This window comes from Colossoma macropomum, unplaced genomic scaffold (genome assembly GCF_904425465.1).
Source record: "Colossoma macropomum unplaced genomic scaffold, Colossoma_macropomum, whole genome shotgun sequence".
Lineage (NCBI taxonomy): Eukaryota > Metazoa > Chordata > Actinopteri > Characiformes > Serrasalmidae > Colossoma > Colossoma macropomum.
The window spans coordinates 24,924,468-24,939,333 of NW_023494784.1; the positions used below are offsets into that span (position 1 = coordinate 24,924,468).

Here is a 14,866-nt window from a genome sequence, read left to right on the forward strand (position 1 = left end):
TTGACTCCACTCCCTCAGATTTGAATCATTATCATATAAACATGTGTCTGGGCTTTAGTTGGCCAGAATCGAATATGTTCTGTGGTGAGCAGAGTTGTTATATTGCTAGCTAAGCTAATCTTAACCAGCTCTCCTAGTTAACAGCACTGTTTAACATCTAGCAATTGTTGAATAGAGGCTGAACATTTATTGAATGATGACTTCAAAATTGTGCACTGCGTTCACTTATTTGGTGACCATCTAAGCAAACAAAACTTTTGACTATTTTCAATTTTGAAATAACACAGGACAAGATGGCACAAAAGTGACAAATGCTTTTACGATGCCCCCCGCTAATAAATACTGTATACCGCAGTAATATTTGGAGATGGTTTAAAGGTATAAAAAGTGGATACTGCCCAACTCAATGTTTTTTTTCATCAAATATCTGCTGATATATCAATATAAATGCAGTTTGAATTAATAACAACTGCGATAATTCTAATAACGGCTTGGCATGGCAAGTGGAGTGACTGATCCACTGCTGTTTCTAACCTACTGCAGACTGCAGCTAAGGCACTCACACACATATACTAACACACATTTCCCTCTCTTCTCTTTGGGGTTTTGCCCTTAAATGCACAGTACAGCTCCTCCATTCTACACACCCAATGTTTTGTGTGAAAATACACGTGACCAGCAGCCAAATCCATCTTCACTCCATCACACACTCAGTGTTCCTGCCACCTGCTGACTCTCCACAGCAGCACACCGGCCAGCACCTATAAATTACAATCCCCACTTTCTCCCCAGCAACACTCAGCCAGTGCAGTGCAATTGGAGCCTGGGGATGGAATCCTGCGGCCCTCCGGAGAAGTGCAGGGAGGCCTGGCCCGGCGTCAGCACGTCCAGCAGCACAGGAAGGAAAAGGGCTGCTCTGTTGACATACATGGAACACAGGAAAAACACACGCATCCCGACAGAGCTGAGGATTTGTGGGCTGGAGGACTTACGCAAGGAGCACATGCAGTCATGTGGGGAATGCCGAGGGTCAGGGTGGCAACATTCCAATCAGCATTGCTACTGACGAGTGCCCAGCCGGGCAAAGCCAACAGGTCAAAAGAGACAGGAAGGGGAGGAAAGAAACTTACTCAAGTTCATTCAAAAAAACAGGATGTACAGAGGGCTATAATCCAGAAAGGTAAAAATACCATCAGCGTGGTCTGCCAAAACTGCATACAGTTTATCTGGACTTGCTACTTATGTGAGCTGCTCTTTTCATTTAAAGCTTTCAGTCCTGCTCCAGTGTCAGGCAAGTATTAACGACAGGTTGAAAGTGCTGACCTTGCCAATTATAAGCCTAATGATTTTTTTTCCCCCAGTGTCAAAGACGCTGTACCAAAGCTTGGGTGTTGATGCTGGAGGTGGCTAAGGAATGCAGTGTAAAGTTGCATTTGTGGTTCTTGTTTCTCCAGATGAAGAGAGAATTACAGGACAGACTCGGGTGACGGAGGAGTAGGATGTTTCTTTCTCTCCCTCATAGGCTGCAATCAGAAGGTGAGGAGAGGATCCTGGGAAATCCCAGATAAACACCAGGCCTTACGTAACACTGGCCTCTTTTAACAAGGCACAAAGGTTATAGTCGGACATGCTGTATGTCAAATGATATTTATTGTCCAACCTTTTCACCTGAGAGCATCTTCACATATACATATAGATATGTTCATACAGTATGTTAAACAAACAAAATAAATCAACAGTAAACTCACATTAGGTGTATCCTAATGTTAACATATTACTTAATCCCTTCAAACTGTCAGAAGCTGGCAGTGAGTTAAGGAATTCATAGTGCATTCATAGTGGATAATAAGCCTTATAATAATTTTAATAACTGAATACTTATGTTGTTATCTGTTCAAAGGGTTAAAAGCACATCATGGCATCCCCTGTAGATGACAGTCAATTGTGAACACAGGACAGGACATGTAGTGTGACCTTAAGGCCAGTACAGGAGCACCCAGGTCAGGAGTGGAGTACAGGTGCTTCTTCGGCTGGGACTGCTCAGGCACTGGACAGCATGGTGGAGGTGAAGATCTGCTGCAGGATTTGGGGGATCTGCTTCGTGTCCATAGCAACAAAAGAACGTCCTGCCGGCAGGGTTCTCTGGAGCCTGGGTGTCGGAGACAGAGAAAAGACCCCCCACCCAAGCCAGCCCCCCCCCAGAAAAACATTACCAATGCAAATGTGCTTTTGCTTGCTATCAAAGTGAGCTCCTAAGCCTCAATGGGCTGACAATGGCTGTCATTCACACAGGCTCTTTTGTAAGAGGCAGGAGCTTGGGAAAAAGCCTTTGAGGGGGAAAAGGGGGCTGAAAGTGGAGTGCCGCCCTGCTCCTTTCACCCTCCTGCCCCCTCTTTCCTATTTCACTGACCATTCATTACTGTCATTCTGTCCCTTGAGAAGGACACATGTTCTGAAAGGCCTGGCCTTTAAATCATGGTGGGCTTAAAAAAAAAAGAGTGGAGTCACTGCAGGCACAGATTAAGGCCATGCAGAATGTGCTTTGACTGCAGTGGCATCACATTCATGTTGGCACATTCGTCCCATGTGCCTTTGCTGCCACGCAAAACAAAACAAAGTCATTTACATGAGCCTATGGACTATACTCTTTCATTGGGCCTGCAAGCCTTAGAAGCCTTTTTTAACCATACAAGCCACAACAAAGTAATAGTTTGCCTTAAGAAAAAGACATTATAATTACATTTCAAAGCGCTCTTTTGTTGAGCTTAAAAGATCTGACCTTGGGCTGTAATTACCAATATAATTCAATATTTGTATTTTTACACCCAAGGCCATGTCACCGCATAGCTCTGTACTGGCACGGCACTGTTGAGATGCACTCTGTGGCTTGATTGAGCCCTAACATTTTCTCAATAAAACTGAAATTTAATACTTGCCAAACACATGAATTTTCATATATATACATATATATATATGTGGTCTAAGTCACCTGTCAGCCTGGTCTCCGAGCGAGCCGATGAAGATGGCGAAGGCGTGGACCTGCGGGTTGCTGGTGAGTGCTCGGGCAAAACGGTCAGGGCTGATGCCGTAGCGCTCCAGGTTGGCATCACTCAGCACAATGACGAAGTGCTCATCTGCCTCCTCACGCGCCAGCTCTTTCACAGCATGCTCTGTGCCCTCCAGTGTGTAGTCTCCACTCATACAGAACTGAGAGTGAGCAAGCATGGTCTGCGAACAAGACACCAGAGAGAGCAAGGGTCCCTGTTACACCTCTACTGTTTTTAAAATAAACACAATTAATTAATTCAGTGCTGTCCAAAAGTTTGGAATCATTTATTATATTAATCCTTTTGTCATTTTATATACAATAACAACTTTAGTCTAAGTTATTATTGTACTGGTATTTATTCATGTTTTATTCAATATGTCAAGAATGTAAGGAGCAAAAAAGTTAAATGGAAAATAATGTACTGCAGCTATGTGCCTTAAAATTTATTCACCACTTGAAATATGAAGCTTTTTGGATATTAATTCTATTTTAACTGATGCTGATAGAACTTGTTCCTGATAACATCAGTATTGTTGCTGGTGTTAAACAGCTTTTTCAGTCATTTTGGAATCCTATAGGTGTCTGTTCATCATTATTGACACATCTATAATTACATAAAGCAAATGACCTACTAATTATTTAAAACCTGTTGAACAGTTGAACAGCACTGGCATATCAGAATGATTTAAACATGTATCCGAAAACAAACTGGCTATCTATTATCAAAGGCATTGATTCCAAACATGAATTAGTAGCACATGCACAAACAAAAAATGTGCTCCAAAATGATTTTTGATTGAAACTCTAGTATTCAGGTCATATACTGTGGAACTGTACATCTGCTTGACACTAAATAGGTCTGTACAGACAGGTGTTTATATGATGTGTTGATTACTCATGCTGTATTTGTTCTTTACCAGACTGTAACAAAGCTCAGACTCTAGAACAGAGCAGGCTGCGGTGGTGTGTCTCTTTAGCAGTAAGACTATTTGGGTTTCAAAACTCAAGTCTGACTAAGATTGTTTCACTGAATGCAAATAAGCAGTCACCGTGGAATTAACCCTTATGAGTTGAAATGCGTCTGTGTGCATTCATCCTGCCATGCTTCATGTTTCATGATCAGAAGAATGACTTCATTCCAAAAAGGCTTGCCAGGAAGTCAATTTCCAAACAAAGGGAAAGAACATGAGAGAAGGCACGCAGTACACAGGCAGGCTACATACCTTCAAAACCTTCAGCCTTTGCTTGTTGTTCTTGGGCACTTTTTCACATCTCACCAGCTCTATATCAAAGCCATCTCCTGAGTGTCCCACAATGTCATACTATAGAGGAAAAAACAGGAAAGGGGAGAGAGGTGATCTTAGTGTACCAGGAAACTACTGCGAATTCCAGCCTGAGAATGACACATACATAGACATCTACCCTACGTTCAAAAGCTTTTTTCCATTTATGTAAGCAACCCTAAAATACAGTGTGGTGACAGCGAGAGTTGGAAAAAGAAACTTAAAGCAGAAGTTACACAAATCAGTTATTACCTAACTACAGGGTGATGCAGTTGGCAGTATTAATTTATTTATTTTCTTAAAATAGAAAACAGACACCCACAGTATTTCATAACTGTAAGATATTCTGTGTTAGATAACAGTGTGTAAGCGCCTGTACACTCATAACTGTATTCTCATTATTAGACTTGTACAGAAGCTTATGCTTTTTTATTGGAAAGCATCAACAGTACCAAAGATTCCTATATGAAAAAGAAACATTGCAGGCTATGTATACAACGTGAAGAAAAATAAGATTTAAAAAAAAGTCATTTAGTATTTTCTTTTCAGGTTTCTTAGTTTTTAGATAATACTTTACTGTAAAACATTCTTTAAAAGGCTGTATGACATCTACATAAACTCATTATGACAACTCATATAACAGTAATAAAGGCTTACTGCAATAGGTGTTGTTTGTCATAAAGGCTGCCTTTGTCAATGTTGATGTCAAACTGACATACCTATGTCAGATGACATGAATTTTTTCACTTTTTAAGGTGAAATAGTACATAACTGACTTTGTAGCTTAGTATATATCACAATGCTGATGATGTGACACCTTATAAATCTTAATGCAGTGGTGGACGAAGTACACAAATCAGGTACTTGAGTTAAAGTAGAGATACCCAAGGTAAAATATTACTCCAGTAAAAGCAGAAGTCCTCCCTTTAGACCTCCACTTGAGTAAAAGTACAAAAGTATTTGCCTTCAAATGTACTCAAGTATCAAAAGTAAAAGTACTAAAGGATTAATTATGACTTTAATGTCCTATTACCATTTTTGTAACAAAACTCTTGTTTCATTAACTCATTTTAGGTGAAAATACTTTAGTGTCACGCTTAGTAAACCAATATTTTAATAGAATGTCATTAATTAGTCTGATGCAAATGTCTATTAAAATAATCATACGTCGAACCGTCGACGTTGAACCGTACGATGGCGTTTTAGGGCCACGGTTAATAAACATAAAAATAGTAGACTTTGAGAATAAAGTCGTAATATTTAGAGAAGAAATTTTAAATATTTAGAAATACAACATTAAAGTGGCATTAATACCAGGAAAGGTTGCAATATTGTGGCCAAAGGCTTTGCGAAGGGAAGGCAGCACCTCCTCGTGTTATAATGAGGGGTGCTGATAAGTTTGTGGAGTTACACTTTCATATCGATTTCACCCATAAAGAAATACTCAGTCTCCCTGTCTCTCCTGACACATCAGCACCAGCCTGTTATTAGTATAAGAAACGGCTGAAAGCAGGAAACCGTTTATTTAGAATAAAGAACCAGATGGACTCGGAGGAAACTGTCTGCCTGTCTTGTTGAAGGAGAATCGCAGGCAGGGTCATCTACAGGGCTAAACGTGTCTACATCTCTGCGCCATTCAAAGAGGGCATGAAGTTTCACAGACAATGAGAACGATAACCAAAATGATTGATCCACAAAGAGACAGGAGTGTGTGGGCGTGCCAGTACAGCAACCGAGACCCCAACGCGTTATGGCAGGCCCCCTACAGTTAGCCCACTTTATCCTCCAAATATACAACTTTTATCTCGAAATATGATGACTTTATTCTCGAAATATTGCGACTTTATTCTCGAAATACTGTGAATTTTTTTCTAAATATTATGACTTAATTCTCGAAGTCTACTATTTTTATTTTTATGAACAGTGGCCCTAAAACGCTGTCGTTGAACCGTATGCTTGCACTGGGTCAGTATGTCCAACAGGTCAAGACAAGCTCAAAACAAAGTGCGCGCTGTACCCTGATTGGTGTACTTGCTTCACGCTTCTTTCGTTTTGACTTTGAAAAAATGTTATGTTTTTATACACACATAAGCCAAAAGGAACGATATTTGAAATGTAGTGGAGTGAAAGTAAAAAGTCACCCAAAATGGAAATACTTCAGTAAAGTACAGATACACGAAAACAGTATTAAGTACAGTGTAACGAATTACATTTACTTCGTTACTGTCCACCACTGTCTTAATGAATGGTAAAGAGTCACAGGATCACAGAGAAAGCTCACTTTTGTTCAACTAGCCTGACTTGGCAAGCTATGTCATATTATCAGTATTATGTCACTGCCACACACACTGAAAGTGTAATGACACAAATGAGTATCAGAAAAAACTAATATGCATCACCTGACATAGATCTCATGTCAACTTGACATCAAAGTTGGCGAATGAAACCTTTATGACAAATAACACCTTTTGGAATTGTTTACTTCCGTTGTCACATAGGGCTTACAGTCGTATGCAAAGGTCTAAACACCTGGGTCAAATTACATGTTTTATTGATTTTCTGAGTTAAAATAAGTGAGCACATTGTCTACAGGAAGCAAAGTAAAACATGACATCTTTCTGTAAATTTTAGTGCAAAACCTCTATAAACCTGCTGAGTTTAACGTATTGAAAATAAATAAAACAAAATATGCTATAACTTTTGCAAAGACCACATTTTATAGTTTATTTTTGTCCCAATGTTAAATTCAGCAAATAAACAGTAATTGTGCAGAAGTATGTTCTCTGTATGTGATATGGATGTGCTATTTTTACTTAGAAAAGCAACAAAACATGAAATTTGATCAGGGTGCCCCAGCTTATGCATACAACTCTATGTACGTGTCAAGTAGTGTGTTGAACACTGTCCTACAGTAAAGTATTGCCTTATTTCCGATGATGAAAGAAAGATGGCCTAGATAGACATGAAAGGTGCACAGTGTGAAGGCAGCATTCAAATAAGCCCACACATGTGAAGATCAACAAATATGGAAAGAAATTATACTGTAGGCGACAGAAATCAAAAATCAACATCAACAAGATTGCTAATAAGGACAAAAAAAGTAAATTAACTGCAAACCACTGTGAATATGTACTCAACATAATGAGGAATAACACATAAGCGTTCTGACACTTATAGGACAACTTTACAGGTATGACAGAGAGAAAGTGTCAGCTAAGAGATGTATGCATGAGTGACGCTCGTGTCAGTGGAAAACACAAGCAGATTAGCTGACAGATGGAGCTTTATATAATGTGGGTTACATAAGTGGCACTCAAAGACCGATATACGAAAGGGCAGCTGGATGCATGCACAAGACACTAAAGGGAAGGATGGGGCCGTAGTGTCTGGCGCCCCCAAACCACCACCCCACCCACACAAGCATGGAGATCATGGATACTGTGGTCTCATGTATCTCTCTTCCTTTTGCCTCATTTATCCCAGTCCCAGTTAACCCCACATGTCTTGAATTAGACCACTGCAACTGAAATAAAAAGCTTCTGTAAGCGCAGTAACAAAACATGTCTCTGTGCTAATGCGCACTCATTTTCGGTGACATAATGCGCGTCTGTAAGACTCTCCCAGACTCCTTCCACATTACTTCCTCCCACTGACTCTCAGAGATGGAAATAAAAAAAGAGACAACAGCTTGGCTTTGTGCTGCTGTCGCTACACGGGGGAGCCACTTCCAGTAAGACAGTGATTCACTGCCTCCTGTGCCTCCAACAGCTGGACATGCTTCAGAGAGAGAAAGAGAGAGAGAGAGAGAGAGAGAGAGAGAGAGAGAGAGAGGGAGGGGGGGGATGGAAGGGGAGAGAGAGACAGAGAAAGACAGTGGAAAAAGAGAGACAGCAGGAGAGAGAGAAGTGGAATAAAGAAAAAAAGAAAGAGAGAAAGAGAGAGAGAGAAAGAGAGAGAGGGAGGAGAGATGGAGTGAGAACTAACCACTGAGGCTTAACCCTGCACATCTGTCGCTATAGACACAGCTCTGACTAAAGCACACGTCGCTTTTGAAGATATCTTCAGCTCCATCAGCCCTGTTCCCATAGCAACCTCCATCACAATGTGTCAGCGGTTGGGGATAGCCCCGTTACACAGCAGCGCAGACTGCTCAGAGGAAGTGAGCACAGTGATTGTTTCCGTGGTGCGTTGGTATGGAGACAGCTTGCTGTAAATAAATACAAATTTCATTTCTGTTCGGTTGTTTGTTACGTTTTCTACGCAATAAACACAGAGAGTATGGGTGGTGGCAAATTAGTAGATGTTCCATCTGCTTAATTCATGTTCTTCTAAAAAGAACCCAATGTGCCAGTGATCGGAGGACTGACAGCAGCTGGGTATCTCACCTTAAACTTGTGCTCGTAGCTCTCCAGGGCCTCCATCACCATACACACAGCCTCCATAGAGCGCTCCAGCCGTCCGTCCACGCCGTTAAAGCGGTACATGCTGCCTGATATGTCTGCTAGCAGACGTAAGCGCTTGGGCTTCTGCTGTGGAGTGCCCAACTGCAGACAGAGACACAGTCCAGTAAACACAACACAGACAAAGAAAGCAAGAAATGACACTTAGACCAGATCTGAGAGAGCATCCATCATTTTAATACAGCTGCTGTGTGGTTTCCTCAATTTCAGTTCTTTGTTTGCTCAGGCTCCTCTCCTGAAAGGTATAATATGCTATGAGGTTTTTAATAGATTTTACAGAAGCCATTACATAATGAATTAGGGCACCTTCTTAATTCCTAAGTGAGTTAATTTATAAAACAGACATTGTGGGTTCAATGGAACATCTAAACGTTTTAAGATGGTAATTGACCCTTGCGTCTTTAGTGTTTTCCAAAAAGATTCTCTAAATGTGGGTTTAAACTGCTGTTTAGGAAAAATGTCAACATTAGGAAGTAAAAGAGCATAACATGTCAGAGGAAACACAGAGACAAGCCGTAAAACTTCAGCACTGAATAGTTACTACAAACACTACTGAGAGGCTGGCACATTCTGCACTTTAACTATAAACAGAAGAGCTAGCCAACCATTCTTCTTCTGGGAGTTATGTTTTATTTCTTTTTAAGTTAAATGTCATATTGATGTCAATCCTTACTTTTTTTTCTCCCTTTGTATATAACAAATCCTATTGTCTTTTTATTTTGGTCTTATTTTTCCTCTGTATTTTGTTCTGAATCCCCATAAGACACTTGGTAAACTTATTTCAAAATGGTGTGATATACAGGCGTATGCAATTGTGTACAGTTTGAGCACCCCTGGTCAAATGACATGTTTTATTATTTTTTTATGGAAAAATAAGCTTGTCTACATATTAAATGCTCTATAACGTTTGCAGAGCCACGTTTTATATTTTTTCCCCCAATATGCTTAATTCAGCAAATCAACATTAATTGTGAATGAAAAAAGTGCAGAATTATGTTCTTGTAGAAGATGTGTAAAATTATTTTCACTAGAAAATCTCCAAAACATGTAATTTGACCAGAGGCACCCAAACTTTTGCACACAACTAACTGTATATAGTCAAGTAGTGGAAAGGTTAAGCTTTCATTTCCACCGATCATTTCTCTTTGTATTCCAAACGGCCGGGAATGAATAAGATAAAGTGCTAAAAGTATTTACTTTATGTGTAGACGTCTATGGGTGTGATATAAACCATTCACTGCTTGGCTTGTTATGTGTCATAATTAAAGCAGTAAGTGCACCTCCCCTGAGACCAAGGAGCTTGGCTGAAAGTGTGAATGTCAGCACATATACGAATGACTGTGCATGCTTAGAAGCAATTATGTGTTTGTGAGTATGTGTGAAGGGTCAGGGATTTGATCAGACTGCAATCAGTGGGAACTTCCTTGTCTGAATAAAGCTTCCTTGAGCCCTTCCACTTTCAGAGCCTCAAAAGACAACAGCCCCCACCCTTAGATTCCCACCTCTGGCTCCAGTTCTCCTCTGCGTTTGTAAATGGCTTTCTCTCCAGTCAGGCCATCGATGATCTTAGCATCATCCAGCTCCCCCAGCGCCTGGTTCTTTAGCCACTGTCTCTCCTTCCCTTTAGCCTGTGAGTGAAAGAGCACAGTCACATCTCACCTTTTTACAATCACCATTAGAACATGCAACATCAGGGATGGGTTTTAACAAGAATAACCCAGCAGTAATATAGTTAAAATTTTAAACCAAGAATGTGATAAAAGACTTTCTTGAACAACATCATATATTATGTGGCAGATGTACATATGAGCGCAAATGGTGAGCTATGTGCTATGTGATGTGGCAGCAATGTGTGCCCACAATGTGACTACAGCTTATTATGCAAAGTGCATGTGGCCCTGCCCACTAACTGTTCACTCAAGACAGCACAGAGAAACAAGAGAAAATGAACATTCGGTGATGAAGAGACAGTGATGTTAATAAGCGCAGTCTTCCTACCAGAAAATTCTGCAATGCTGTTATTTTACTCAAGCTAAGAAAATAGAGTTTGTGAAACAATAACATGGTATTGCGGCTGCATTGCGGCACTTTTGTGCCACATCTCACATACATACATCTGGTCCCAAGAGTTTAAACAATCTTATTCTCATAGTAAATATTCCTTCAGCACATGTTCAAGAGTCGAGCCTTCATTACCACTGTGGCTGCTTGTATGATTGGAGGACATTTACACCTGCTTATAAAACATGGAGGAAGATCAATGCAAAACCAACTGAATAATACAGAGTATGTAATCAGGTGCATGTCTATTATCTTCAACACTTTGTGCGTGATCCTGCTACATTTTGCATGGCCTTCCCTCAAACACATATGCATGAGAAAGAGAAATGCATTTTGCATTCTGCCATGCACACAGGTTTTAGACTAGAAGTTGGAACATTGGTGTGAGGATTTAACCATATTCAGCCACAACAGCAGTAGTGAGGTCAGGTACTGATGTTGGATGATTAGTTCTGAATCACAAATGCCACTTCAACTCATCCCAAACACATTCAATGGAGCTCCATCACTCCAGAGAACATGGTTCCACTGCTCCACAGCCCATTGCTGGAGGGGGCTTTATACCCCTCTAGCCGATGCTTAGCATTAGGCAAAATGATCTATGGCTTATGTGCGGCTGATCTAGAGTATTCCATTCTCCTTGCAATGCTTTCCTATAGAGATTATACAAATTGTTTTTGCAATTAAATGCCTGTATCAGCAATGGGGGCACTATAAAGCAGCTGAATTCACTAATTAGAAGGGGTGTCTGGTAATTTCTGGACATAAACTGTAGTAGAAAAAGAGGTTAAATAGATCGCTGCCCTAGAGCAAGTAAGCCTTTTTTCCAGCAATGATGTATGAATGTCGTTCTAAAGCATCAGGATTTGCAGACGTGATCATGACCTCTGCAGCACATTAACCTCTTCAGCTATGGACAATGAGCAGAACATCAACTATCACCTATGAAGGCATTTCCACATGTGCTTCCCATTTCGATCCTGAGCCCTCTTGAGCTCTCTAATCTGCTACATCATCCCACACACTGTCCTCTGTGTCATCCCACCATTCACTCACAGATAACACAGAACAAAGAGCTACAGCCACAATGCCGTGGCCTTTTTAGTGTGTCAGAGAGGGAATCATCAGCAAGCTGTTGCAATTCTCCACAGATATTTACTATAGTCCAGAGGTTCCCAGAATAGATTAGATCATCGGGGCTACTCTGTGTCATTTCTCACAGTCAGAAAACTACCTAGAGATTCACTAGGAACAGTAAGTTGAGGTGAAGGATTAGACTTTGTCAGCTGTGTAATAGTGGCTCCATAAAAGCAAAGGCAAAAGGTTAGTGACCTTGGACGATGTGGTTCAAGCTGCACAACATTGTTTTTAATTGTTATTGCTTTATTGTTTTTTGCATAACTGATATCTCAAAAGGCCCCCCAAAATGAAGTAAACCCTTTAAAGAGGAATTCCACTGATGTTTTAAAGTTTCAACATAATTAAACTGTTAAAATGTAAACAAATGCACTCAGAGAGATCTGATGCGGAGTTGTACCACTATAGAGAAACCAAGCCAGAAATGTTCACAACAGATGTGATAGGAACCAAGCATTTAATATCTATAAAAACTAATTTACAAAGTTTTTACATGAAATCTAAGACACGCCTAATAATAGTTTGTCACAATAAGCTTTGACAAAAGAAATAATTAAATAAACAAATTCATAGTGAATGGGTAGAGGTGAGTTGTAAGGGAAAATATTACTAAAATATAAACTCAGAGGACTCGTGTATGTTCACCTATCATTTGGCTAATTTCCTCTGCCAATACATCATTTCACATCAAATCACTTTGAATGAATGTATTGACATCTTTGTGATAGAATTATGCAGAATGTTTGGAAAACTGGTAAAATTCCAATTTATTGTTATACATAATTGATAATTATTAAATAAATACATTTTTTTAGTGTAAACATCCTGACCAAGACATCAGAAACGAATGTTCTGTGGCTGATCTGATAAATCAGGGGACTCACAAATTATTTTGGGTCTAATAAGTATATCACATCAGGGCTTCACCAAGGTTTTTCTAATATGCAACAAAGAACATCACAATATTGCACAATTACAGTTAGCAGAATTGAACATATTGAAAAGAAAAAACATAACATGTGGCCTGTGCAAATGTTTTGGCACATTTTACAGTTTATATTTTCCCCAGTATGTTAAACTCAGAAATAAATAAACAATTCATTACAATCTATAGAAAAATGCAATAAATAAGCTTGTTACTTAATGTGTCATTAATGTGTTTTTAAAAATAGGCTAAATATGTCATTTGACAAGATTGGGCAAAGTTTTGCATGTGATTGTATGTAGCAATATATTTACTACGTAGTATTTAGTAGTTTGAGCTATACCATATTTTGGCATTTTCTAGAATAGACATACGAGCTGCAAACACTCTACACAGCATCTAACAGAGCTGATGTCTTTTATGATAGCAGGGCAGTTCCCTTCAGGAGCCCTTTTAGCACATGCTCATGAAAAAAAAGGTGCGAAGGAGAAAATAACTCCTTCTCCTTTTGGCTCTTATTTAGAGGGATACAAAGAAGCTGGCATTGATTTAATGCATGCCATTTTCAAAGATAATGCTGCCTATCAAAAAGTTCTTTTTACTGACTGTGTCATTTCACCTTGTTATGTACTGTGTGCTGTACTTTCATACTACCAGAATGTTTCCACTTGCATAAATCTGAGCAGTGCGGGGTGAGTGTGAGTATACAGTGCAGTTGTGTGGGAGAATCACTTGTGGAAAAACATACGCTACAATGCACACTGATTACAGAGCAACAGCAAGCAAGCAAACATGCACTTTGGTTCTCCTGCTTTACAGTTGTCTGTGCATTCCTCTGAAGAAAAGGCACTGTGGTTGTTTGTGCTTTGTGAAATGAAACGTCTCTCTCTCTCTCTCATACCACAGTGATGCTCAGGTGTGTGCATGCAGTTACCTACCCATCTAATCATCTACCAGGAGAAGGAATGTAGGAGATTGCAACAGCATGTGATATGCTGCAAATGTTGAGACTTACATGATCACAAATGAACAGGATGCCTTAAAGTGTATGTTCAGTAAAAATTGTGATACTACTGTAGTTTTCCCAGTGTAGTTAAACAGCCAAGACCTGTTTGGTGTTTTGCTTGTCTAGTTTTACAATGGGGAGCTACAAGGTTACAGCTACAACTAACAACTAGCGTAGGCTTATAACTAACAACTAGCACTCATACCGTACCTGACCTAGAGCTTCATTCAAGATAGCTGCTACACTGTCAGAAAAAAGGGTACTAGTACATGTTGATTCCACAATGTACAAACAAAGCAACTGTACCATCAAAAGAACAACATGGTCCATAAGTTCCAATTGTGTACCTTAAATGAGAGTAGAGGTCAGAGTACAGCACACTAGATTCACTTTACCAGAGGAAAGGGGCATATTTTTATCTTTTCATCACTTAACCTTTTTAAGTTAATAAAGTAAAAAGTGCTTTATACCATTCCAGTTGACGCTTGACACTGCACATAGTGATCTCAGGCTTGAGATCCCTGAGAAACTCATTTCATGATGTTGCTTATAGAGGCTGTTTGGGACTTGACAGCCTTGCTCGCTTCCATTTCAAAATAACAGTACTTACGGTTGACCAGGGCAAATCTAGCAGGGCAGAAATGTCACAAACTGACTTGTGGCAAAGGGGTCATCCTATGACAGTGCCACATTTAACATCTCTGAGCTGTTCAGTATGACCCATTCTACTGCCGGTGTTTGTCTATGGAGATTGCATGGTTATGTGCTGGATTTTATATACCTGTTAGCAATGGGTGTGGCAGAAACATCTAAACTCAATAATAAAAAAATGGTAATATAGTGTACTTTTATCCATTCTTATAGATTTGCAAGTCTGTTTGAGATTATTTTACATTGTTTAAGGCAAAGAATGTGATTTTGACACATTCTTTGTCAAACTTTCAC

At 39.8% G+C, this 14,866-nt stretch overlaps 1 protein-coding gene and 1 long non-coding RNA gene across 2 annotated transcripts in view; one reads left to right on the plus strand and one right to left on the minus strand.

The window, feature by feature from the left end:
- Positions 1-1,064: 1,064 nt before the first annotated feature.
- On the plus strand, positions 1,065-2,013 carry LOC118804689. The gene is made up of 3 exons (XR_005007010.1): positions 1,065-1,180; positions 1,455-1,536; positions 1,901-2,013. It is a non-coding gene; the product is annotated as an uncharacterized LOC118804689 (long non-coding RNA).
- Positions 1,634-14,866, minus strand: part of vwa8 (von Willebrand factor A domain containing 8) — a 98,339-nt gene continuing 85,106 nt past the window's right edge. The window contains exons 41-45 of the mRNA XM_036565268.1: positions 10,295-10,420; positions 8,718-8,876; positions 4,273-4,371; positions 2,990-3,228; positions 1,634-2,149 (exon numbers count right to left, since the gene is read on the minus strand). Of these exons, the coding sequence (XP_036421161.1) occupies positions 2,041-2,149; positions 2,990-3,228; positions 4,273-4,371; positions 8,718-8,876; positions 10,295-10,420 (732 nt within the window). The 3' untranslated portion in view covers positions 1,634-2,040. The remainder of the gene's footprint in view (positions 2,150-2,989; positions 3,229-4,272; positions 4,372-8,717; positions 8,877-10,294; positions 10,421-14,866) is intronic.